Genomic DNA, 26,422 nt, shown 5'->3' on the forward strand with positions numbered 1-26,422 from the left:
ACAAAGCTATAATAATCAAAACTGTATGGTATTGGCACAAAGACAAACTTATAGTTCAATGGAACAGGATAGAAATCCCAGAAATAAACCCTCACACCTATGGTCAATTAATGTATGACAAAGGAGACAAGAATATACGATGGAGAAAAGACAGTCTCTTCAATAAATAGTGTTGGGAAAACTGGAGCCACATGTAAAAGAATGAAATTAGAGCATTCTCTAATACCATACACAAAAATAAACTCAAATTGATTAAAAACCTAAATGTAAGACCAGATACTATAAAACTCCTAGAGGAAAACATGAATAAGTGAGGTTTTGAAGTTTTACCTTTAGCATGGATTCTATCTAAATTAGCTGTCTAAATTTATAAAATGGCTTCCTTTGATATAGATTAACTTAAAAGTCACATAGAACACTCTTTGATATAAATTGCAGCAATATTTGTTTGGATCCGTCTACTAAAGCAAAGGAAACAAAAGCAAAAATAAACAAATGGGACCTAATGAAACTTAAAAGCTTTTGCACAGTGAAGGAAACCAATGACAAAATGAAAACACAACCTATTGAATGGAAGAAGACATTTGCAAATGATATGACCAATAAGGGGTTAATATCCATTAATATCCAAAATATATAAACAGCTCATACAACTCAACATTAAAAAAACAAGCAACCAGATTAAAAAATGGGCTGAAGAACTGAATAGACATTTTCCCAAAGAGGAAATGCAGATGGCCAACAGGCACATGAAAAGATGCTCAACATCACTAATAATCAGGGAAATGCAAATGAAAACCACAATGAGATATCACCTTACACCTGTCAGAATGGCGATCATCAAAAAGAACGCAAATTGCAGATGTTGGCAAGGATGTGGAGATAAGGGAACCCTTGGACACTATTGGTGGGAATGTAAATTGGTGCAGTCACTGTGGAAAGCAGTATGGAGGTTTCCCCAAAAACTAAAAATTGGACTGCTATATGACCCAGGAGTCCCACTCCTGGATGTATATCTGAAAAAAACAAAAACACTAATTCAAAAAGATACATGCACTTTAATGTTCATAGCAGCATTATTTACAATTGTGATGGTATGGAAATAACCTAAGTGTCCATCAACAGATGAATAGATAAAGAAGATGTGGTGTATGTATACAATGGAATACTACTGAGCCATAAAAAAGAATGAAATTTTGCCATTTGCAGCAACATGGATGGACTTGGAGGGCATTATGCTAAGTGAAATAAGTCAGACAGAGTAAGACAAATACTGTATGATATCCCTTATATGTGGAATCTAAAAAATGCAACAAACTAGTGAATAAAACAGAAGAAGCAGACTCACAGATATAGAGCACGAACTAGTGGTTACTAGTGTGGGGGGGAAGGGGCAATAGAGGGGTAGGAGTAAAAAAGGGTTATTTTGGGATTATATGAAATCATGTGTGTGAAATTTTTGAAAATTTTAAAGCAGTATAGAATTTAAAGAATTTCATTTAATAAAAAAAATTTAAAATGAGTGTATATGTTACTGTTAGAAGCAGTAAAAAAAAAGCATACTTTTTTTAGATGCTATGTGTTCATTTTTAACATTAATAAAAACTGGATGCATAATAAGATACCCTGATTCCCAGTGTAGTATGCTTTCCATTATACCATAATATCCTCCTCACCTCCTCAGTCAGTTGTACCAATAGGTTGTATTTATTGTAATTCATACTGAAGAGGGTAATTTTAATCCTTTAACTTTGTTGAAATGGAATTCTATTAGTACAACTTGGATTAAAGGAGGGAGTTTTTGATTTATGACTACTGGACATCTGAGTTTTTCCACAGTTTCACTCTACTTTGTGAAAACATCATCTGGCTAGTAGCTGCCAATTTTCTAGTGCTGTTATGACTTTGGAAAAACTTACTCATGGCAATACTTCTTATTTGAATTGTCATGAGTTTTAGGAGAGCAGTTAATACAAAGGCGTTTTCCAGATTTATCCTGAAGAGTGCACATGCTATACTTTTTATTTATTTATTTATTTATTTATTTAATTTATTTATTTTTGACTGCATTGGGTCTTTGTTGCTGCACATGGGCTTTCTCTAGTTGTGGCGAGCAGGGGTTACTCTTCGTTGCAGTGTGCAGCCTTCTCATTTCGGTGGCTTCTCTTGTTGTGGAGCACGGGCTCTAGGGCATGTGGGCTTCAGTAGTTGTGACACGTGGGCTCAGTAGTTGTGGCTTAGTTGCTCTGTGGCATATGGGATCTTCCCAGACCAGGGCTCGAACCTGTGTCCCCTGCATTGGCAGGCGGATTCCCAACCTCTGTGCCACCAGGGGAGTCCCCTGTATTATATTTAATCAGGTAACTGCTTTTATTTTTTTTAACTCCCCTCCATTTCCCCACTAGTTTAGGAATTAATGACTTTACTAATGTAGCATTTTACTGAAATGGCTTCTGAAGTTTTTGAGACTTACTTTAGGATAATAAACAGTACTTCTACCAGCATCTTTGAGTGACTTGTTGAACGTCACTGGCTCTATTCATAGACTTTATGGTGAAGAGGGCTGTGTTGGCTGCTAGTGAGTGTCAGAATGTTCTCTTCCAGCCTGCTTGCTCGCTCTTTCATTTCCTGCTCCCCCCTCCCTCCTTTTTAAACTTGGGGGGCATACTTGATGGAATTCTAGATTTGTCCCACTCTAATTTTTAGGAAAATTGTGTTATCGTAGAGCTCAGGGAAGTCAGCTGCTTCATTTATTAAGTAGGATTACAAATAACTTATTATAAAGATATCTTTTGTTATTTTCTTGTTCCCTGAAGGAATGTGTAAACAGGGTATGGGATTTTTTTAATGAATAATTTTTTAAAAATTATTTATTTGTTTGGCTGCGCTGTGTCTTAGTTGCGACATGCGGGATCTTTTAGTTGCGGCATGCGGGCTCTTAGTGCAGCGTACGGGATCTAGTTCCCTGACCAGGGATAGAAGCCGGGCCCCCTGCCTTGGGAGTGTGGAGTCTTAACCACTGGACCACCAGGGAAGTCCCATGAATAATTTTGTTTAATGTGGGGGAGGTTGGCAGTTATTTTGCCCTTTGGAGAGAGGCACACGTTTCCCTTTTTATTTTGCCTTGTAAAGAATACTGTTTCATAGAACAAGAAATGACTTACGTTTCATAAAACTTATGATAGTCTGCCCTGACGCAAGGATATATGTACCCCCTAGGGATTGACTGGACCTGTGCTGTCCAATAAGGTAGCCATTAGCCGCATGTGGCTGTTTAAATATAAATTAATTAAAAGTAAATAAAATTCAGTTCATTTGAACTAGCCACATTTTAAGTATGGCTAGTTTTTTAGGTACTCATTTTAAGTACTCATTAGCCATATATCACAAATAACTACTGTATTGGACAGTGGTAATTCACATAATTTCTACCATTGCAGACAGCTCTCTTGGACAGCGCTATATTAGACTGGCCATTTTTAAGAAAAAGAGGCAGGAATTCCCTGGTGGTCCAGTGGTTAGGACTCTGCGCTTTCACTCCCGAAGGCCTGGGTTCAATCCCTGGTCAGGGAACTAAGATCCTGTAAGCTGCGCAGTGTGGCCAAAACAAAAAAAAGAGAAAGAGGTAAATGAAAGACCTGAATTTTTTCCCTCCACAATGCAACTTTTCCTGTCTCCTAGTACCCTTGACTAAAATTCAGGAAAAGGTCTATTGTTTTGTGTATCATCACTTTGGCCTTGTTTTTTAATGTTTACTTCTCTTTCCCAGGCTGGCAGTGATGGTGAAAGCATAGGAAACTGCCCCTTTTCCCAGAGGCTCTTCATGATTCTTTGGCTCAAAGGAGTTGTGTTTAGTGTCACAACTGTTGACCTGAAAAGGTAAGATTTGGTTGTAGTTGGGGATCAACTTGCTGTTTTCAGTTTGATCCTCTCCTCATCCCTCACTTTGCTTGCATATGTTCTATAAAGAAATGTATTAAAGTTCAGCTGATTTATGGGCACATTTAACTTGTATAAGTATTATGGATAATTCACAATGTAAGTATATTGCTTGTGGCCTCTCAGTCTTTTTAGGAACTTATTGTATGTTTACCTTATAATATCAAGAGCAGCGCCAGGAGCTGTTTTAGTGTAGAAGCAGTGAAATCTTTGACTTTACAGATAAACATGTAACTATGCAGAACTTTCTAAGCAGGCGACTTCTCAAATGTGCTCGTAGACACATAGCCTATATAATCTGGATCTTTAAAAACCAAGAGTGGGATTTTTGGAGGCTGATTACTGCTGTGGTCTTTTTCATTTCATCTACTTTTCAAAGCATAATAGGAGTGTTCTATGATATGATTTTAACCATATTTGGTTAAATACAGTTATAGAATAAGAGCAGTTATCTATGCCCCTGTGATTGTTCTTGCTAGGTGGAGGGTTGTTTCTGACTTTCTCTCTACAGACCAAAGTGGAGAGGGCTGCGAAGAGCCCTGATAGCAGTAAGCTTATAGCAGTAAGCTTTTTTTTTACTCAGTAACTTCTCCTCTCCCTTAGCAAACAGGTCTGAGGCGAAGAACATTCATACTTAAAAAAAAAAAAAAGATTTAAACCAAGGGTTGAGAACATTTTTACCAATAGAAAATCTGGGATTTGGCAGTGGAAATGTATTCCTCTTGACACAAATGCCACAAAGCAGAAAATGCTTTGCTACTTATTTTTTAAGCATATTAGACATGAGCAGTGTCCAAGAAAAAATGATGACAGGCTATCACTGGATGGGTAGCAGAATTCATGAACATTCTCCTTTTGGGCATCACAATGTGAGAATTACCTGACAGCTATAATCCCATTCCCTGTTCTAGGTTAGCATTCTCTGGGACCCCTGTCAGTTCCTTAAAATTTATTTTTATTTTTTTAATTTTTTAATTTTTATTTTTTGTGGTACACGGGCCTCTCACCGTTGCGGCCTCTCCTGTTGCGGAGCACAGGCTCCGGACGCACAGGCTCTGCGGCCATGGCCCACGGGCCCAGCCGCTCCGCGTCATGTGGGGTCCTCCCGGACCGGGGCACGAACCCGCGTCCCCTGCATCGGCAGGCAGACTCTCAACCACTGCGCCACCAGGGAAGCCCTAAAATTTATTTTTTACTTCACTTAATTGAGATTTTGCAGACTTAAAATCTATTTATTGAAAATAAGCCATAAAGTCTCCCAGGAACCCCTTTGGTTATATATATGAATGTAGAAATAAGCCTTTGGGAATTGTAAGAACTACAGGCTCATTTGAAGACATACCTAGCTCATATTGGACAGAGCTATTGTAAGAAGGAAATAATTTATATAGTTACCCTTCTATTACTGTTTTTTTCCTACATGCGTTCACAAAGGGAGTTTCCCAATATAACTTCTAAAAATAGACCATGCCGCCAAGCACACACCCTTAGTGTGTCTTAAAATACATGGATTTCTCCTATTCCATTTTTGGCTTGGAGCAAGTGCGTTGACTAACATGCTTTGAAAAAGCCTTCTTTGAACAGCTCAATACAGTGCTTGATCGTGGTGCACACCAGTAATAGAACCATAAACGATGGGAATCTGGTTCTGAAAAGGAAGTGAACTCATAACGGCTGTTTCTAAGTCATCTGTTTCACTTTTCATTTACAAAGTTTGGATGACATTATTCTTGGAAGTTGATTGATATTTGGGGATTTGTATATGTTTAGGAGTAATGTACCCTACATGTAAAAAGTGACACATGGGAAGTAGGATGAAAGATTCAGGGCCTCCTAATTAGAAAATTTGCTACTCAAAGAAGACGTGTGTTTATTTCCTAGAGCTTTGTGTAAAATCTACAGAGAGCACTTAATACTGGAGCCTATATTCTTTAGCTTTCTTTAAAAGTCTCAGGTCTACAGTACATATAAAAAAATCCTTCTTAAGGTCAATTAAAAGTGTACAAGTAGTACATGATAATGAGTCCCCTTCATCCCTAACCTTGGTCATCAGATTCCCCTTCACAGAGATAATTGCATTTAGGTTTGGTCTTTATCATCCTTCCAGACCTTTTCTATGAGTTTACATGCTTATATATAGTCTTAAGTAAGATTTCAAAGAGAAGGTACCCCAAGAGAGTGAACGTTGGCTCAAAAAAAAAAAAACCCCAGTATAAATAAAATAAAGTTGTCACAGAGGACTAAAACATGCTGTAGTAAAAAGTACCTTTCATAATATATTCTTAAAACTTTAAATATGATTGTTTTTAGAAAGCTGCGGGGGAGAAAGATTCGGTGCCTATAGTGCTTATTTTCCTGCTTTTCCTGATAATTGCCTAATTTCTTGGTGAAATGTACTGATCCCAGAACAAACTGGCGGAGAGCAATAGAACTCTACTGAGAGCTTTTTAGAAGCCCACTCTCTGCTCTGAAAAAATTATTGTTAAATGACATTTCATCCGTAAGAACAAGCCAGTTTCTAGTTCTGGCACTGTGTAACACGTTCTCTTTGAAGCTCAGTCGGTGTTAGTGACTATGCTGGTGGTATTCATATGCCCCTGTGAGGCTTGGAACAACCTCCCATTGCTTCCTGCCAGTGCTGCCTTCATACTTTTGTGGGAGTAATTTCTAAACCTAATTTTTTGTTTATTCTGCAGTCGTATTACAGAACTTTCAGATTAAAAAAAAAAGTTCCCAGGCTTTAGGAATTTAGGTTTATATCAACTGCCGTTTGAACAAAAGCTTCAGGTAAATATAAGTGAAAATATTAAAATATGGGACACATTTCAGGATGTTATCACGTGTCATCAAAAGGGGAGCAACCATGGCATAGCAGAAAGTGCTAGGGGTAGAGACCTGGGTCTGTGTGGAGAGAGCCCTGTCTCTGATTTCGTTGGGCAAGCTGTCTCATCTTCTTGGAGGTCAGTTACCTCATTTTTAATCTCAGTAAGAAAGAAGGGAAAAGTAAACTAACATTTCTTCATTGTCTATTACATGCTAAACACTGTTCAGGGTACTTTTTACTACTGTTACCAGACCATTTTCAGACCTATTGAATAGAATTTATTATTTTTATCACACTGGTGTTACAGGGCCTTTGTGGCTGACAGGTTCATGGCAGTGATCAAGATCTTTATTTGAAGACTTCCATTATCTTCATTATGCTCCGAAGTTCTTAAATCAGAGATCAGCATCATTAGAGCACAGATAAGCCTGAGAGGTAGGCTGGGGGAAGAGAAAGAAGAAAGTGTGAGAACAGTAATAAGAGAGAGAGACAGACACACATACATATACACACTGAGACATTGACTTGGATATAGCTGAGTGTGGCCATATAGTTGTTAGGGTAAACTCTTCTTGTTTTGGGAAATGAGAGTGGAAATGATAACTTTAAGAAATTAGCTTTTTATTGTAAAAGCAGTGATATCTGCTATATTACCAGTGAATAATATTCCTTCTCCATGATATTCTCTGAGAAAATAGATAAATTGGAGAAGACCACTTTAAAAATCTGAGAAATATTTGTTTTCATTTTTCCCATTCCCACCTTAAACATTGAAACTAACTGTCTCATCCTTTGTGGTGTCACCAGTTCCTTCTGCTTCAGAAGTCAGCATACCATTTGTAACATTGTATGAGTCAGACCCACAAGTAAATTGCCATGATCATGGCATAAGGTTTTGGATTATTATTATGATAGTTTAAACTTTAACAATTTTGTTATAGTTTAAAATGTTACAGCAGAACTATAAAACTGAGAGTTCTGTATATCTTAAAAGGAGTTATAAACTCAGAACAAAATCTGATTTCCAAATAGATTCTTCAGGTAATTTGCTTTCATTATCATGTCTCTGTGGTTCTACCCTTCTGAAAATAGTCTTCAGCAAGTTGAGAGATCAGTTTGAGTTCCAGGTACATCTTCAGTACACAGCAGCATGAATAACACATACAGAGAGACTAAGTGGAGTGGAACAGGCCAGCCTTTTAGAGAAATCATTCATTTCCTGCTGCTGGTCAGTCAGGAAAGTACAGACTCTGTTCTTCCACTTTGTAAAGTTGACTTGGGCTACGTGAAGCCCTTGTTAGAATGGTCCTACAATTCAAGGTATGGGTCTCATGAATGCATTTTGAATCACATGTATACATACCCTGTGTGTGTGTGAGAGACAGAGAGAGATAGAGACAGAGAGAGATAGAGACAGAGACAGACAGAATTTCACTGCCACTGCCACTGCCACATGTCTTTATGTTCTTTTTCAAGATAATTTCAAAGATGAAGAATCCTGCTGAGGCCACTAAGAGCTGAAATAGAAAAATGGATTGTTAGTGAAAGGTTTTCTAAACCTGTTGTCAGTATAAACTCTGCTTATAAACTATAAATAAAATCTGTTGAGCATTATAAAAGCTGAATTTGATACCTTTTCATGGGTGCTATTTTGTTCTAAAATGATTGCTCCACAAGTTGACGTTAAAGTAGACAGAGATCAGCAGTATACCACATTTAATCACAATAAATAAAATCCTTTAACTGGTTGAACGGGACACACAGACAAAATACTTAGTAACTGGGATCTTGGTGTGTGTGGTTTGATGTTCACAATTCAGTCATTCAGTTAGTGACTTTATTATTAGTCAGAATATAGCAAATCTAGTGAAGGATAATTAATAGGAGTAAACTGATCTGAAACAAAAGATTTGTGTTGTTACCTTTTTTTGCTTATTTGCCATCTGGTGTCCAGCATTCTCTTGATTTGTATGAAATAATTCTATGCCTTGAAAATCAACATCTTTAAAGTTTTAAAAAGGAACTAAATTAACGTGTAAGTCTACGTACTTCATATTTTTTTCTCTCCATTTAGTGAGTCAACTAGTTACAGTAGGTCATTTTTAAGGAGCAGCTCCAGTGTCCTGTGGCTGTGCTGTACTCATTTTATACCAAGCAGCTGGAACCCAGCCACCAGCCCGAGGGCCTCCAATTGTTTGTGCTGAATTAAATTTTAATTGCAATTAAGCCACTTAAGTTGCTTAAAGTATTAGCTCCTATAAGGTGTCTCCTTTTCATTCCTATCTTTCCCTTTCTTTCTGTTTCTTATTTTAGTTTTTTCTTTTTTTTTAATGAGTATTCACCATCCAGTTTTTAAATTTTTTTTAAATTAAAAAAAATTTTTAAACATCTTCATTGGAGTATAGTTGCTTTACAATGTTGTGTTAGTTTCTGCTGTATAACAAAGTGAATCAGCTGTATGTATACATATATCCCCATATCCCCTTCCTCTTGCGTCTCCCTCCCACCCTCCCTATCCCACCCCTCTAGGTGGTCACAGAGCACCGAGCTGATCTCCCTGTGCTATGCAGCTGCTTCCCACCAGCTATCTATCTTACATTTGGTCGTGTATATATGTCAGTGCTACTCTCTCACTTCATCCCAGCTTACCCTTCTCCCTCCCCATATCCTCAAGTCCATTCTCTACATCTGTGTCTTTATTTCTGTCCTGTCCTGCCCCTAGGTTCATCAGAACCTTTTTTTTTTTTAGATTCCATATATATGCGTAAGAATACAGTATTTGTTTTTCTCTTTCTGACTTACTTCACTCTGTATGACAGACTCTAGGTCCATCCACCTCACTACAAATAACTCAATTTTGTTTCTTTTTATGGCTGAGTAATATTCCATTGTATATATGTGCCACATCTTCTTTACCCATTCATCTGATGATGGACACTTAGGTTGTTTCCATCTCCGGGCTATTGTAAATAGTGCTGCAATGAACATTTTGGTACATGACTCTTTTTGAATTATGGTTTTCTCAGGGTATATGCCCAGTAGTGGGATTGCTGAGTCATATGGTAGTTCTATTTGTAGTTTTTTAAGGAACCTCCATACTGTTCTCCATAGGGGCTGTGTCAATTTACATTCCCACCAACAGTGCAAGAGGGTTCTCTTTCCTCCACACCCTCTCCAGCATTTATTGTTTGTAGATTTTTTGATGATGGCCATTCTGACCAGTGTGAGGTGATACCTCACTGTAGTTTTCATTTGCATTTCTCTAATGATTAGTGATGTTGAACATCCTTTCATGTGTTTGTTGGCAATCTGTATATCTTCAACAGAGAAATGTCTGTTTAGATCTTCTGCCCATTTTTGGATTGGGTTGTTTGTTTTTTTGAAATTGAGCTACATGAGCTGCTTATATATTTTGGAGATTAATCCTTTGTCAGTTGCTTCATTTGCAAATATTTTCTCCTATTTTTGTCTTGTTTATGGTTTCCTTTGCTGTGCAAAAGCTTTTAAGTTTCATTAGGTCACATTTGTTTATTTTTGTTTTTATTTCCATTTCTCTAGGAGGTGGGTCAAAAAGGATCTTGCTGTGATTTATGTCATAGAGTGTTCTGCCTATGTTTTCCTCTAAGAGTTTGATAGTGTCTGGCCTTACATTTAGGTCTTTAATCCATTTTGAGTTTATTTTTGTGTATGGTGTTAGGGAGTGTTCTGATTTCATTCTTTCACATGTAGCTGTCCAGTTTTCCCAACACCACTTATTGAAGAGGCTGTCTTTTCTCCATTGTGTAGTCTTGCCTCCTTTATCAAAGGTAAAGTGACCATATGTGTGTGGGTTTATCTCTGGGCTTTCTATCCCGTTCCATTGATCTGTATTTCTGTTTTTGTGTCAGCACCATATTGTCTTGATTACTGTAGCTTTGTAGTATAGTCTGAAGTCAGGGAGCCTGATGCCTCCAGCTCCGTTTTTCTTTCTCAAGATTGCTTTGGCTATTCGGGGTCTTTTGTGTTTCCATACAAATTGTGAAATTGTTTGTTCTAGTTCTGTGAAAAATGCCATTGGTAGTTTGATAGGGATTGCATTGAATCTGTAGATTGCTTTTCGTAGTATAGTCATTTTCACAATGTTGATTCTTCCAATCCAAGAACATGGTCTATCTCTCCATCTGTTTGTATCATCTTTAATTTCTTTCATCAGTGTCTTATAGTTTTCTGCATACAGGTCTTTTGTCTCCTTAGGTAGGTTTATCCCTAGGTATTTTATTCTTTTTGTTGCAATGGTAAATGGGAGTGTTTCCTTAATTTCTCTTTCAGATTTTTTGTCATTAGTGTATAGGAATGCCAGAGATTTCTGTGCATTAATTTTGTATCCTGCTACTTTACCAGATTCATTGATTGGCTCTAGTAGTGTTCTGGTAACATCTTTAGGATCCTCTATGTATAGTATCATGTCATCTGCAAACAGTGACAGTTTTAATTCTTCTTTTCTGATTGGTTTCCTTTTATTTCTTTTTCTTTTCTGACTGCTGTGACTAAAACTTCCAAAACTACGTTGAATAATAGTGGTGAAGGTAGACAACCTTGTCTTGCTCCTAATCTTAGCAGAAATGGTTTCAGTTTTTCACCATTGAGAACGATGTTGGCTGTGGGTTTGTCATATATGGCCTATATTATGTTGAGGTAGCTTCCCTCTATGCCTACTTTCTGGAGAGTTTTTATCATAAATGGGTGTTGAATTTTGCTGAAAGCTTTTTCTGCATCGGTTGAGATTATCATATGGTTTTTATCTTTCAATTTGTTAATATGGTGTATCACATTGATTGACTTGTGTATATTGAAGCGTCCTTGCATTCCTAGGATAAACCCCACTTGATCGTGGTGTATGATCCTTTTTTTTTTTTTTTGTGGTACGCGGGCCTCTCACCGCTGTGGCCTCTCCTGTTGCGGAGCACAGGCTCCGGACGCGCAGGCTCAGCGGCCATGGCTCACGGGCCCAGCCACTCCGCGGCATGTGGGATCCTCCTGGACTAGGGCATGAACCCGTGTCCCCTGCATCGGCAGGCAGACTCTCAACCACTGCGCCACCAGGGAAGCCCTATGGTCCTTTTAATGTGCTGTTGGATTCTGTTTGCTAGTATTTTGTTGAGGATTTTTGCATCTATGTTCATCAGTGATATTGGCCTGTAGTTTTCTTTTTTTGTGACCTCTTTGTCTGGTTTTGGTATCAGGGTGATGGTGGCCTCGTAGAATGATTTTGGGAGTGTTCCTCCCTCTGCTGTATATTTTGGAAGAGTTTGAGAAGGATAGGTGTTAGCTCTTCTCTAAATGTTTGATAGAATTTGCCTGTGAAGCCATCTGGTCCTGGGCTTTTGTTTGTTTGTTGTTTGTTGGAAGATTTTTAATCACAGTTTCAATTTCACTGCTTGTGATTGGTCTGTTTATATTTTCTTTTTCTTCCTGATTCAGTCTCAGAAGCTTGTGCTTTTCTAAGAATTTGTCCATTTCTTCCAGGTTGTCCATTTCATTGGCATATAGCTGCTTGTAGTAATCTCTCATGATCTTTTGTATTTCTGCAGTGTCAGTTGTTATTTCTCCTTTTTCATTTCTAATTCTGTTGATTTGAGTCTTCTCCCTTTGTTTCTGGATGAGTCTGGCTAATGGTTTATCAATTTTGTTTATCTTCTCAAAGAACCATCTTTTAGTTTTATTGATCTTTGATGTTGTTTCCTTCATTTCTTTTTCATTTATTTCTGATTTGATCTTTATGATTTCTTTCCTTCTGCTGACTTTGGGGTTTTTTGTCCTTCTTTCTCTAGTTGCTTTTGGTGTAAGGTTAGGTTGTTTATTTGAGATGTTTCTTGTTTTTCGAGGTAGGATTGTATTGCTATAAACGTCCCTCTTAGAACTGCTTTTGCTGCATCCCATAGGTTTTGGGTTGTCATGTTTTCATTGTCATTTGTTTCTAGGTATTTTTTGATTTCCTCTTTGATTTCTTCAGTGATCTCCTGGTTATTTAGTAGTGTATTGTTTAGCCTCCATGTGTTTGAATTTTTTACAGTTTTTTTCCTGTAACTGATATCTAGTCTCATAGCGTTGTGGTGAGAAAAGATACTTGATACTATTTCAATTTTGTTAAATTTACCAAGGCTTGATTTGTGACCCAAGATATGATCTATTCTGGAGAATGTTCCATGAGCACCTGAGAAGAAAGTATATTCTGTTGTTTTTGGATGGAATGTCCTATAAATATCAGTTAAGTCCATCTTGTCTAATGTGTCATTTAAAGCTTGCGTTTCCTTATTTATTTTCATTTTGGATGATCTGTCCATTGGTGAAAGTGGGGTGTTAAAGTCCCCTACTATTATTGTGTTGCTGTTGATTTCCCCTTTTATGGCTGTTAGCATTTGCCTTATGTATTGAGTTGCTCCTATATGTTGGATGCATACATATTTACAATCTTCTTCTTGGATGGATCCCTTATAGTAGTCTTTATTTTAAAGTTTATTTTGTCTGATACGAGAATTGCTACTCCAGCTTTCTTTTGATTTCCATTTGCATGGAATATCTTTTTCCATCCCCTCACTTTCAGTGTGTATGTGTCCCTAGGTCTGAAGTGGGTCTCTTGTAGACAGCATATATACAGGTCTTGTTTTTGTATCCATTCAGCCAGTCTGTGTCTTTTGGTTGGAGCATCTAATCCATTTACATTTAAGGTAATTATTATATGTATGTTCCTATTACCATTTTCTTAATTGTTTTGGGTTTGTTTTTGGAGGTCTTTTCCTTCTCTTGTGTTTCCTGCCTAGAGAAGTTCCTTTAGCATTTGTTGTAAAGCTAGTTTGGTGATGTTGAATTCTCTTAAGTTTTGCTTGTCTGTAAAGGTTTTAATTTCTCTGTCAAATCTGAATGAGATCCTTGCTGGGTAGAGTAATCTTGGCTGTCGCTTTTTCCCTTTCATCACTTTAAATATGTCCTGCCACTCCCTTCTGGCTTATAGAGTTTCTGCTGAAAAATCATGTGTTAACCTTATGGGGATTCCCTTGTATGTTATTTGTTGCTTTTCCCTTGCTGCTTTTAATATTTTTTCTTTTAAAATTTATTTATTTATTTATTTATGTTTGGCTGTGTTGGGTCTTCGTTTCTGTGCGAGAGCTTTCTCCAGTTGCGGCGAGCGGGGGCCACTCTTCATCGCGGTGCACGGGCCTCTCACTATCGCGGCCTCTCATTGCGGAGCACAGGCTCCAGATGCGCAGGCTCAGTAGTTGTGGCTCACGGGCCCAGTTGCTCCACGGCATGTGGGATCCTCCCAGACCAGGGCTCGAACCCGTGTCCCCTGCATTGGCAGGCAGACTCTCAACCACTACACCACCAGGGAAGCCCAATATTTTTTCTTTGTATTTAATTTTTGATAGTTTGATTAATATGTGTCTTCGCATGGTTCTCCTTGGATTTATCCTGTATGGGACTCTCTGTGCTTCCTGGACTTGATTGACTATTTATTTTCCCATATTAGGGAAGTTTTCAACTATAATCTCTTCACATATATTCTCATTCCCTTTCTTTTTCTCTTCTTCTTCTGGAACCCCTATAATTCAAATGTTGGTGCGTTTAACGTTATCCCAGAGGTCTCTGAGACTGTCCTCAATTCTTTTCATTCTTTTTTCTTTATTCTGCTCTGCGGTAGTTATTTCCACTATTTTATCTTCCATGTCACTTACTGTTTTTCTGCCTCAGTTATTCTGCTATTGATTCCTTCTAGAGATATTTTGATTTCATTTATTGTGTTGTTCATCATTGTTTGTTTGCTCTTTAGTTCTTCTAGGTCCTTGTTAAACATTTCTTGTATTTTCTCCATTCTATTTCCAAGATTTTGGATCATCTTTACTATCATTACTCTGAATTCTTTTTCAGGTAGACTGCCTATTTCCTCTTCATTTGTTTGGTCTGGTGGGTTTTTACCTTGCTCCTTCATCTGCTGCATATTTCTCTGTCTTCTCATTTTGTTTAATTTACTCTTTTTGGGGTCTCCTTTTTGCAGGCTGCAGGTTCATAGTTCCCGTTGTTTTTGGTGTCTGCCCCCAGTGGGTGAGGTTGTTTCAGTGGGTTGTGTAGGCTTCCTGGTGGAGGGGACTGGTGCCTGTGTTCTGGTGGGTGGGGCTAGATCTTGTCTTTCTGGTGGGCAGGGCTGCGTCTGGTGGTGTGTTTTGAGGTGTCTGTTAACTTAGTATGATTTTAGGCAGCCTCTCTGCTAATGGGTGGGGTTGTATTCCTGTCTTACTAGTTGTTTGGCATGGGGCATCCAGCACTGGAGCTTGCTGGTCATTGGGTGGAGCTGGGTCTTAGCACTGAGATGGAGATCTCTGGGAGAGCTCTTGCCGATTGATATTACATGGGGCCAGGAGGTTTCTGTTGGTCCAGTTTCCTGAAGTTGGCTCTCACACCTCAGAGGCTCAGGCCTGACACCAGGCTGGAGCACCAAGACCCTGTCAGCCACACAGCTCAGAAGAAAAGGGAGAAAAAAAGAAAAATAAATTATTAACATAAAAAAATAATAATTAAAAAAAAAGAAGAGAGCGGCCAAACAAGTAAACAAATACACCAATGATAACAAGTGCTAAAAACTAAACTAAGATAAACATAAATATCAGAAACAAATCAGTCACAGACAGCAAACCCCAAGTCTACAGTTGCTCCTAAAGTTCACCGCCTCAATTTTGGGACGATTCGTTGTCCATGCAGGTATTCCACAGATGCAGGGTACCTCAAGTTGACTGTGGGGATTTAATCCGCGGCTCCTGAGGCTGCACGGAGAAATTTCCCTTTCTCCTCTTTGTTTGCCCAGCTCCTGGGGTTCAGCTTTGGTTTTGGCCCTGCCTCTGCATGTAGGTTGCCCTCAGGCATCTGTTCCCTGCCCAGACAGGAGAGGGTTAAAGCAGCGGCTGATTAAGGGGCTCTGGCTCACTCATGCCAGGGAGAGGGAGGGGTATGGTAGTCATAATTGGAATGCAGGGCGAGCCTGTGGCGGCAGAGGCCGGCGTGCTGTTGCAACAGCCTGAGGCACCGTGTGTTCTCCCAGGGAAGTTGTGCCTGGATCACGGTACCCCGGCAGTGGTGTGCTGCACAGGCTCCGGGGGCTGTGGTGTGGATAGTGACCTGTGCTTGCACACAGGATTCTTGGTGGCAGTGGCAGCAGCCTTAGCGTTTCATGCCTGTCTCTGGGGTCCGAGCTGATAGCCATGGCTCGCGCCTGTCTCTGGAGCTCACTTAGGCGGTGCTCTGCCTACTGTGGGCACACGGGAAAGGAATCCCTTCCCCTTGCGCACCCCGAAACAAAGGTCTCTTGCCTCTTCGGCAGGTCCAGACTTTTTCCCAGACTCCCTCCCGGCTAGCTGTGGCACACTAGCCCCCTTCAGGCTGTGTTCACGCAGCCAACCCCAGTCCTCTTCCTGGGATCCAACCTCCGAAGCCTGAGCCTTACCTCCCAGCCCCTGCCCGCCCCGGCGGGTGAGCAGACAAGCCTCTCAGGCTGGTGAGAGCTGGTTGGCACCGATCCTCTGTGCAGGAATTTCTCCACTTTGCCTTCTGCACCCCTGTTGCTGTGCTCTCCTCCGTGGCTTCAAAGCTTCCCCCCCGGCCTACCCCTTGTTTCCACCAGTGAAGGGGCTTCCTAGTGTGTGGAGAGTTTTCCTCCTTCACAGCTCCGTCCCAGAGGTGCAGGTCCCATCCCTAGTCTTTTGTCTCTGTTTTTTCTTTTTTTTTTTTGCCCTACCCAGGTATGTGGGTATTTTCTTGACTTTTGGAGAGTCTGAGGTCTTCTGCCAGCGTTCAGTAGGTGTTCTTTAGGAGTTGTTCCACTTGTAGAATTTGTGGGGAGGAAGGTGATCTCCACATCTCACTCCTCTGCCATTTTGAAGGTCCCCCTCTAGTTTTTTCTCTTTATATATTTCCTTTTCTTCATCTAGAAACAAACTTACTCTGGTAAGTAATGGTGAAAATAAAAAGCCGCCAAAATATTGGAGAATATTCACGGTCTCATCTCAAGGCATGGATTCTATGCATTTTGCTTTTCCTAGATATCACTTAACAGAAACATTTGAATGAATTTGAATGAATTCTTGAATATTTATTTGAAGACCTTTTATGAAAAAAACCAAAGATGCCCTTAAAATTTTAGCCATTGCTTATTCAGTTTTATTTTTCTCACACTGCAGTTCTTGAAATGTTAAGTTTCTGCGAAGCATCTGTAAAAATGAGCCTTTGTGGGTCAGTTGAAACACCTGAGACCTTAGAGTGCCAGTGAGGACTTGAAGTTGAAGAATCTTAGATTCTATCTGGTTGCTGACTTGATAACAACTTCTAAGTGAGTCACTTCAATGCGTACAACTTGTCCATTTATTTGACGTTTACTGATCTGTTAGGGGCATTAAAGTTTCTTCTCAAATTTACTTTCACTTGGAGTAGGGACCTAACATGATCGTGCTTTATCTCAACAGTCAATCCTGAAAATAGTTTTATCATCTTTAAAAAAAAATCTTTATAGCCTTTTAGCAGAAACAAGAAGGACTATTCGCTAGTCGTTAATATTAAGGAAAATTGGTAAACATATGCCTGGTTTCACTTTACGTACACACCTCTATATTAATCAGATTTCTTATTACCAGTTAATGCTAGATAGCCAGTTTTGAACCATCAGACTCAAATAGAGTTTAAAACTGCCAATTTCATCACTTGTATAAAGTTTAGTTCACTGTCACACCCATTATTTGATTTGATCTTTACAGGAAGAGCTAGTCTTATATCCATAGTACAAATGAGGAAATCTAGACCCAAAGAGGTTGTGATTTACGTAGTCACATAGCTGGTGAATGGCAGAACTGTTCAATTTGGGACTTTAACCAGGTCCTTTTTTTATTCGGTCTTTGCTTTTCTTTCTTCTCTACCATGCTAACTTTATCCCTCCTCTAATAAATATTTTTGTTTTGAGATCTTGAAAGCTGTCATAATTTATTATAGAAGTAATAGCTGCTCTTTATTTTGCTGCCCTCCCTTATGGGTTATTTTAAAGCATTGATTTCTTTCTTCTCCCTTACCTAAATCCACCCTGTTCATGAGAACATTATTACCTTATATTTAGGCATTAATGGACTGTTTGTTAGTCATAAAAATGTTAGTGGATATGTTTTATAACTTTGGGATGAGAAAACTGTCTTCCAGGTGATCACAGTTTGTGTATGATGAGATTAAAGAACATTCTTATCCGTCACTGGCATTGATGGGAAATGTGTGTATTCTCTTTCTCTTGTGTACTTTATAGAGTTTTATTAGCCCTACTTGCTGTGTTGAGATACTGTTGTTCTTGCTTACGTTTGTGCTACCTTTTTAAACTTTAAAGTGTTAGGATTTGAAAATAAATATATAAACCCTAAACTGTTAGGATTTCTAGACTCTTGATTATGTATCAGGTCTTCCTGAGTTGAGTAGGAAGTAAATTATAAGTGGGAACAAATGTGAGTCTGAGTGAGAACATGAGTGGGTGACTTGAAGATTAGAGATGACTGTGGTCTTGGACATGCTGGACCCTTTAGTGATCAAAGAACAGGTGGTTAAGATGATGAGTAAGAAGGAATAACAAAAAGAAACCAGTGAAATGCGGAATTCCCTGGCAGTCCAGTGGTTAGAACTGCACACTTTCCTTGCCGAGGGCCCAGGTTCAGTCCCTGGTCAGGGAACTAAGATCCTGCAAGCCACATAGTATGGCCAGAGGTGGGGAGAGAAAAACAGTGAAATGAAAAACAGAACAGGATTAGTTCTGACTTGGAGCTGAGTACTTATAAAAGTTACTGAAACCTTATAGGCATACCTCACTATTTAAATAAATGTGCATCTGGAAGACTTACTCAAGTTTCATGTATTCCAATCATTTTGTGCTCAACTTTACCTTGTCCAACCAAGGAATGCTCAGTAAAAGAATCAAGAGTTGAAAAACAAATCAGATTTTGACTTTAAAAAGTTCCCTTTCGGAGCTTAGATTTTTGTAGCAGTTGATAGATAGTCTTATTTTTCTTTGGCTTGGGAAGGAGATAGGCTCTAGAACTTGAGTAGAGGGAGGCTCTGAGTTAGAACATTTGGACTAATTGGATAATTAATAAGTCTTTATATATTTGATTGTAACGTAGTAATAGATGAGGCACTTTCCAAACCTAAATTGAGAGAGAGACAAAGGGGTGTGTGCAGGGCAATGGGAGGGAAAGAAAGGGAGAAAGAGAGAGAATTGATATGAATAAGACCATAATTGAAAAGCTGGGCTGAATATAGATTTTAGGGTACACTCTATTTTAAAAATTCTTTTTAATGACAAAGTATTTCACCTTCATGATACACTTAAAGATATCCTTTATTTATTCAAATTCCATGCATTTGTGGTAAGGATGGAAGGAAGGAAGGTCTATAGTAGGGGGAAAAGTTCTTTGAAGCAATATATTATAATATTTTTTTTAATTTAAGTTTTTTAAGTTCATCTTTTTAATTATGAAAGTATTCAGACATATACACAGAAAGAATAAACTTCCCCATAACTTCAATTCGGTTAAGATTTTGCTCCCAGTTGCTTTGTCCCCTTTTGCTTCTTTTTCTTCTTTTCTTTTTTTTTCCCCCCTGAAATATTTTAAAGCACATCCCAGGAATCCTGTCATTTCACCTCTACTCATTTCAGTGTACATCTCCAAACAATAATGACAGGTCCTTAACTAACCACAATGCCATTATAACATCTAGTTCCCAGTATACAATCCAGTTTCCCCAGTTGTCTCCAGAATATCTTATCTTTGGCTGGTTTGTTCAAATTAGGATTCAAACAAATTCTACTCATATTTGGTTGTTATGTCTCTTAAATTTTTCTTAATCCACAACAATCCCTTCAAACTCCCATTTGTGGCTTTTTGTCCCCATGCCATTGACTGGTAGAAATGTAAGTAGTTGAACTGTAGATTGCCCCAAATTCTGGATTTGGCTGATTGCTTCCTTGTGGTATCACTTAACTTTGTTCTGTAACTCCTTGTGTTTCCTGTAAATGAACTTTTTGGTCCCAGGACCCCTTTATACTCTTAAATTATTGAGGACCTCAAAGAGCTTTCAGTTATTATTGATTTTACCATATTAGAAATTAAAACTGAGAAATTTAAAATATTTACTAATTCATTTAAGTAAAACAATCATGAACTCATTGTTATCACAAAATTTTTTAAGAATTAAAAATATCTGTATTTTCCAAAACAAAATTAGTGAGAAGAGTGGCATTGTTTTATATTTTTGTACCTATCTAATGTCTGTCTTAACAGAAGACAGATTCTCATGTCTGCTTCTGTATATATTACCTTGTGATGACACACACCAAGTAGCCTATGGAAAACTCCATTATACAGACATGAGAGAATGAGAGTGAAAAGGGTAAATGATGTCAGTATTATGCGAATGGTTTTGACCTCATGGACCATCTGATGAAAGGGTCCCCTAGATCACAATTTTAGAGACAGCTGCCCAAGGAGACTTAATTTTAGAGTCAGGTTTGGCTTATTTGGTAAGAATATTTCATAGGTGGTGATGTATGCCTCATATTTTATCATTAGGATGCACACCATATCTGTCATGGTATTGACTCTAGGATTCATTGGTAGGCTTAGGTGAGCCATTTTGCTTTTTAATAGGGTAGCATACCAGTTTCACCATTTTTATCAGTGTTCTGTGTATTTTCAGTTTCTCCTAATTCATAGGAGAAAAATGTCTTCATTATTTAATTTTGAATTTCTTTGATGATTGGCTTCTTGGACATTTTTCCATGCGTTCACTTATCTGTTGCTTATCAATTTATTTTCACCCATGCCTACTTGAATTTTTGATGAATTTGGACAAAATCCTTCTTATTTACTATGCTATTTTTTCCATTCTATGTTGCTTTTTACCTTTGTGCTATTTTTTATATATTGAAGTAATTTTGATATTAGATAGTCAAATCTCATAATCTTTTTCATTGTTAAGTCTGGACTTATAGGAAAATGGAGAAGTAGCATTTGAATTTGAAATCTGAATTTGAAAAGGACTGTAGGAATCAGCTGCTCTTCTTCCTTATTAAAAAAAAAAAGAAAAGGAAGGCCTAGAGAAGTAGAGAAGCTATAGCTTGCCCGTCTTTACACAGTGAGTTGGTGCCAGAGTTGAGACTAGAGACTGACTTTCCCAAGTCTTCTTCCCCTAATTCTACCTCCATTTCTAATAAGTACCTCAGTTACATTTGGAATGAGAATGAAGAACTTTGTCTTTGGTTAAAATCAAAGACTTAATTTTTTTTTATCCTAAATTATGTGCTTTGTGGATGTTTGCTTCACTAGAGTACTACTGTGGCTGTTATACTTAGTGGAAAAAATACTATTTCTTATTCATTTTTATATATTTTAAAATTTGGAATCACTCTGAGAATGTAAAGTATTGTTGCTTCTCAGTTAGAGTAAAAAATGACCTGATTTTGACCACTATTTTGCCTAACAGGAAGCCTGCAGACCTGCAGAACTTGGCTCCGGGGACCCACCCACCATTTATAACTTTCAACAATGAGGTCAAAACGGATGTAAATAAGATTGAAGAATTTCTTGAAGAAGTCTTATGCCCCCCCAAGTGAGTATTGAAGAAAATATGCATGGAAATATTGCCATCTCTTTAAAGTTTGTCTTATCTGGCCGTTAGAGACATTTCTCCTGATTGTACTTGAGTTAAATTGTCACAGCATTAAGTTGGAATGACTAACACTTCTCTTCATACATTATAATGCTACACAAATGTCAGAATTGGCTGCCAGCTAGGCCAGTAAGCCACACTAAGAAAGGTAGGAATCTGATTAAGCTATAGAGTACCTGGTGAAAGTAGGTTTGGGACACATGAGATAGGTCAGGAATGACTGGTTATTTGAGGTCCCAAAATGAGAGAGAAGTTTAGGGAGAAGAAAAGATGGGGAAAGACAGGTTCAAATTGAACCCAGCCAGAATATCTAAGCAGGAGTGTGGTACAGGTTGCTGGGAGGTTTCCTATCAGGCCATTTTAAAGGTAACTTTCTGAAGCTACCACCCAAGGGAATTAACTTTTTAGATTGTGTCCCTGGGATTCCATTTTTATTTATGTATTTCTTTGAGATATTCTGGATCCCCCAGTCTTGCATATTAGCCCACATGGTTAATGATTTTAAAGTACTCAACTATTTACTATATTGTGAGGTGTAGTTGAGGAATAGATGTACTGTAATGACAGTTACCTAAATTGCAACTATTCATCATAATGTAATCTTGGCATAGGTTCAAAGCATCATTGGTTTCTTTTAGGCTTTTCCAGTTTCATTATCCTGAAAACTGGAATGTTTCTTCTGGCCCAAACCTTTCCTTGTTAGTTGTCTTTCACCCTCCATATATACAGATAAATTTCCCTGAATTGGGATTAATGGGTCAGAGAGTTCTAAAATAATAGTTAATCAGTATTCACTCCTTCATTCATTAGTTTATCCTGCAAACGGTTACTGGGCAACAAAGCCCTATGGATATAATAGTTAATAAGATAGTTCCTGCTCTCAAGAAGTGCAGTCAAATATGTATGAAGAGATAGTGGTGCTGTGGGAGAGTGAGTAGAATCAGAAAAGACTTTATAGAAAGAGATAACGCTTGAACTGAGCTTTAATTGAAAAAAAAATGTGGCCTTTAGCAGGTGAATGAAGGGATGACAGATGTTCCAAGCAGAAAAATAATTTTGAATAAATAGTGTTTCTTTGGGGGACCTAAAGCTGTGGCTGGAGCATAGCCTGCAGGGTTGGGGATGGTAGGCAGGAAGGCTGCCAGGAGACATATGAATAATGACGCCTCTGTCTACAACTAGCCCATCTTCAATTGTGAACAGAATTGCCCTCTGTTTAGCAATCTTATACTAAGCTTAAAATTCATTTTCTTAATCGTGTATTCTAAAGCTTATTCTCTGCCTTCCTTCCTGTCTTTCTAAGACCCTCAAACTTCTTTTTTTTTTAATTTTTATTTTTTTGGGTGTAGTTGCTTCACAATGTTGTGCTAGTTTCTGCTGTACAGTGAAGTGACTCAGCCATATGTAAGCCTCAAAACTTTTTATCTCTACTGTCCAGGAGTCCTAACCTTCCTTCCATCCCTAGTAAAGTTTCTCTAGACCAACATTAATAAAACTATATTTGTCTTTTCCTCCAGGCCATGTATATAGTTAGAATACTGATAAATTGAAACTGGGATCCTTGTAAAAATATAAATTGAAGCTGTATACACATAAGTAAGGAACTATTATGCACATGCATTCAACTTAGTAGAAGTAACTTTTCAGATATTTTTTTGCATCATAGAACCTACTGGATCTCTTTTACTCTTTTTATGTATGTATGTATATTTTACCCTTTTATTCTTAAAGTCTGTCAGCTCTGAGGAAAGCTCCATATTTGCCATCTTATCCTCAGGCACTAATGGAAGTGATCTTCCTCTCATAACTGTAGATCATTGTATCAACATTAAGTTATAAATAGAGAAACAGTTTGAATGACATTCATTCTCTGTGAAGGAAGCTGTATGTTGTTTTAAAGCATTGTCTAAAATGTTTGTTGTGTAAATCCTTCCAAGGATATTTACATTTTTGAAATCAGTATGCTGGTAACATTATATACCATTTCAGTAAAATGGGCATTTTCTCATATTCTCTTCTAGCCTTCTTCTTCAACAATAGCAGCAATAACAGCAACAAAAATAATTTTCATTATTCTTTCTTATTTTTCTCAGAGGGAATAAATATAAACAGAAATAGTAGAACTAATATCAAAATATTCAATTTTTTTGGCATCCAGTACTCTGTAAGACACCATAGCTTTTTGAATTGGACCTTGAAAATAAACATTTTCACATTGCTTTTTTTTGTTTTCTTTTTTTTTTTTTGGCTGCTCCATGTGGCTTGTGGGATCTTAGTTTCCCAGCCAGGGACTGAACCCGGGCCGTTGACATTGAGAGCGCAGAGTCCTAACCACCGGACCGCCAGGGGATTCCCTCATTTTGCTTTTCATATATAGAAAATTTAGCTTCATTTCATTTGGGCATATTCATAGAGATACTCTAACCAGAAATGATCTTATCTTTTGGTTTAAATAATTTAATTTAAAACTTGGAGATCTTTCTGTTATAAAGGGTTCATAATCCACTAAATTCTCTCTATGGTTAATTTTCCTTGTTTTTATGTTGAAGTTTATATTCTGAAGAGAGTTTCTAAAGTTTAAAATTTTACTTTATATAGAAGGGAGTATTTTTGATGTTACTAATGCCTCTGCTATTATTTATTTATTTGTTTTTTTGCGATACGCGGGCCTCTCGCTGTTGTGGCCTCTCCCGTTGCGGAGCACAGACTCCGAACGCGCAGGCTCAGCGGCCATGGCTCACGGGCCCAGCCGCTCCGCAGCATGTGGGATCTTCCCAGACCGGGGCACGAACCCATGTCCCCTGCATTGGCAGGCGGACTCTCAACCACTGCGCCACCAGGGAAGCCCTGCCTCTGCTATTATTAACTAACATTCAAGTGCTAATTATGTGCCATGCACTGTGCATTGTGGATTATTTTGTGGATTATCTCAATTAATCTTCCCGAAGACTTTATGAAAAAATTGAAGATGAGTAATCCAAATAATTTGTCCAAGATTTCACAGTTCATGGTAGCAGAGCTGGCATACTTACTTTCAAAGCCAAGTAAAAACAAAAACCTATGTTTGACTTTTATAAAAGGTAAAATGTGAGTCTTTAATTGGAATTGTGCTTTAGTGAGTACAAAATTGAAGGCTAGCTCAAGTTTAGAGGAAGGGTAAGATAGAAAGCAAAGGTAGTTTGTTTTACTGTGATGACCAAGTGGGACTGAAGGTGGTTTTCAAACTTAATTTAATGAATCCTTTTTAAAAAGTAGGTGAGGTTTAACTTCTGATGAGTTTTTATTTATATGCATTGGAACAGCATGTTTGGATTGGGAGTACCTTGCCCTTAGTGGGCTCTGTAACACATAATGTGAAATGCGGATCAAACAGCATATTCTCTGTCATGCAGAATTGCTTCTAGAGGATGAGAAGAGGAAGTGTTTCTGGGACCACCCCATACATTCTTCTTCCTTTCTTCTGTTCTAGGGCAGCCAGGGGCTGTCTGCCTTTTCTCTGTAGGATAAGGAGGTCTTCAGGTCCTTAGCTGACCCTACTCACACTGATTGTAAGCCTTCTTGTTTCCAGATAGGATGAGGACAAAAGGCAGAAGAGTTGTACAAGCTGGTGGACTAGAATCTAGCATTTCTAATAACATGTTTTTGGCATTTGATGATACTGAGAACAGAGGGGTTTTTATGTGAGCATTTATAATTTAATCATGACAAATACAAATACAGGCGACTGTCTATTCTAGAGTTGTTTAGAATTTAGAGACTAATTAAAAGATAAAATCAAGGAACTTTTGCTGGTCTAGGTAACTATAGGTTTTAAAGAAGAAACTATCTTTCTTCTCTTCTGGGCATATTTTTTTCAGTTCCCCTTGCTTGAAAGAAGGGACTACTTTGCCCAAAAAAAGCTTTCAAAAAAACTTTGAAATTTGGGTTTTTAACTGAAGCAGGCTTGTATACTTGGCTAACTTACTGATAGAAGGATAGAAGGATAGAGGAAGCTAGATAATTTTGGAGAAGAGTTCTATAAATTGTTGTTAAGCCTTTTTTTTTTTTTGCGGTACGCGGGCCTCTCACTGTTGTGGCCTCTCCCGTTGCGGAGCACAGGCTCCGGACGCGCAGGCTCAGCGGCCATGGCTCACGGGCCCAGCCGCTCCGCAGCATGTGGGATCTTCCCGGACCGGGGCACGAACCCGCGGCCCCTGCATCGGCAGGCGGACTCTTAGCCACTGCGCCACCAGGGAAGCCCGCCTTTTTTTTTTTTTTAAAGAGAAATATAACGAAACTTGAGTTTACAGGGATAATTTAATAGACTGTATAACCACACTTTATTCTTACATTAACACAAGAAAGGAGAAAATGTTTGAGATCTTTCTTAAAGGATGGAAGTATTCTTAGCTGGTCTTCCATTAATAATAGTCAGTGATGTAATACAGGATGTGATAAAGGACTGATCTGAAAGTCTAAATACCCTGGATGCGCATGTCTATTCTGTTGTTGACACGTAGACTTTTATTAATTATTTGCCTTCCTTTTGTTAAATATTTAAGTGAATGCTCATAATAATTGAAAAGTATTGCTTTATCAAGCAGTTTGCTAAAACTACTAATAATAAATTATTAAAATACACTGTTTGGGGGGAATGCAAAAAAGTTGACAGCTGATTTTTTTTTTTGCGTTACACGGGCCTCTCTCCGTTGTGGCCTCTCCCATTGCGGAACACAGGCTCTGGACGCGCAGGCTCAGCGGCCATGGCTCACGGGCCCAGCCGCTCCGTGGCATGTGGTATCTTCCTGGACCAGGGCACGAACCCGTGTCCCCTGCATTGGCAGGCGGACTCTCAACCACTGCGCCACCAGGGAAGCCCCTGATAGCTGATTTTGGACCTACCAGTTTAGCATTTGATTTATCTTTTAGAATTTGATCTTTAATAAAACAAAAACAAAACAA

At 38.4% G+C, this 26,422-nt stretch overlaps 1 protein-coding gene across 1 annotated transcript in view; it reads left to right on the forward strand.

Annotated features, from left to right (window-relative positions):
• The window catches only part of CLIC4 (chloride intracellular channel 4), a 90,412-nt gene that overhangs the window by 41,850 nt on the left and 22,140 nt on the right, over positions 1-26,422 (forward strand). The window contains exons 2-3 of the mRNA XM_082613302.1: positions 3,770-3,879; positions 21,296-21,421. Of these exons, the coding sequence (XP_082469428.1) occupies positions 3,770-3,879; positions 21,296-21,421 (236 nt within the window). The remainder of the gene's footprint in view (positions 1-3,769; positions 3,880-21,295; positions 21,422-26,422) is intronic.

The sequence above is a fragment of the Mesoplodon mirus genome (genome assembly GCF_964341445.2).
Source record: "Mesoplodon mirus genome assembly, chromosome: 3".
NCBI lineage: Eukaryota > Metazoa > Chordata > Mammalia > Artiodactyla > Ziphiidae > Mesoplodon > Mesoplodon mirus.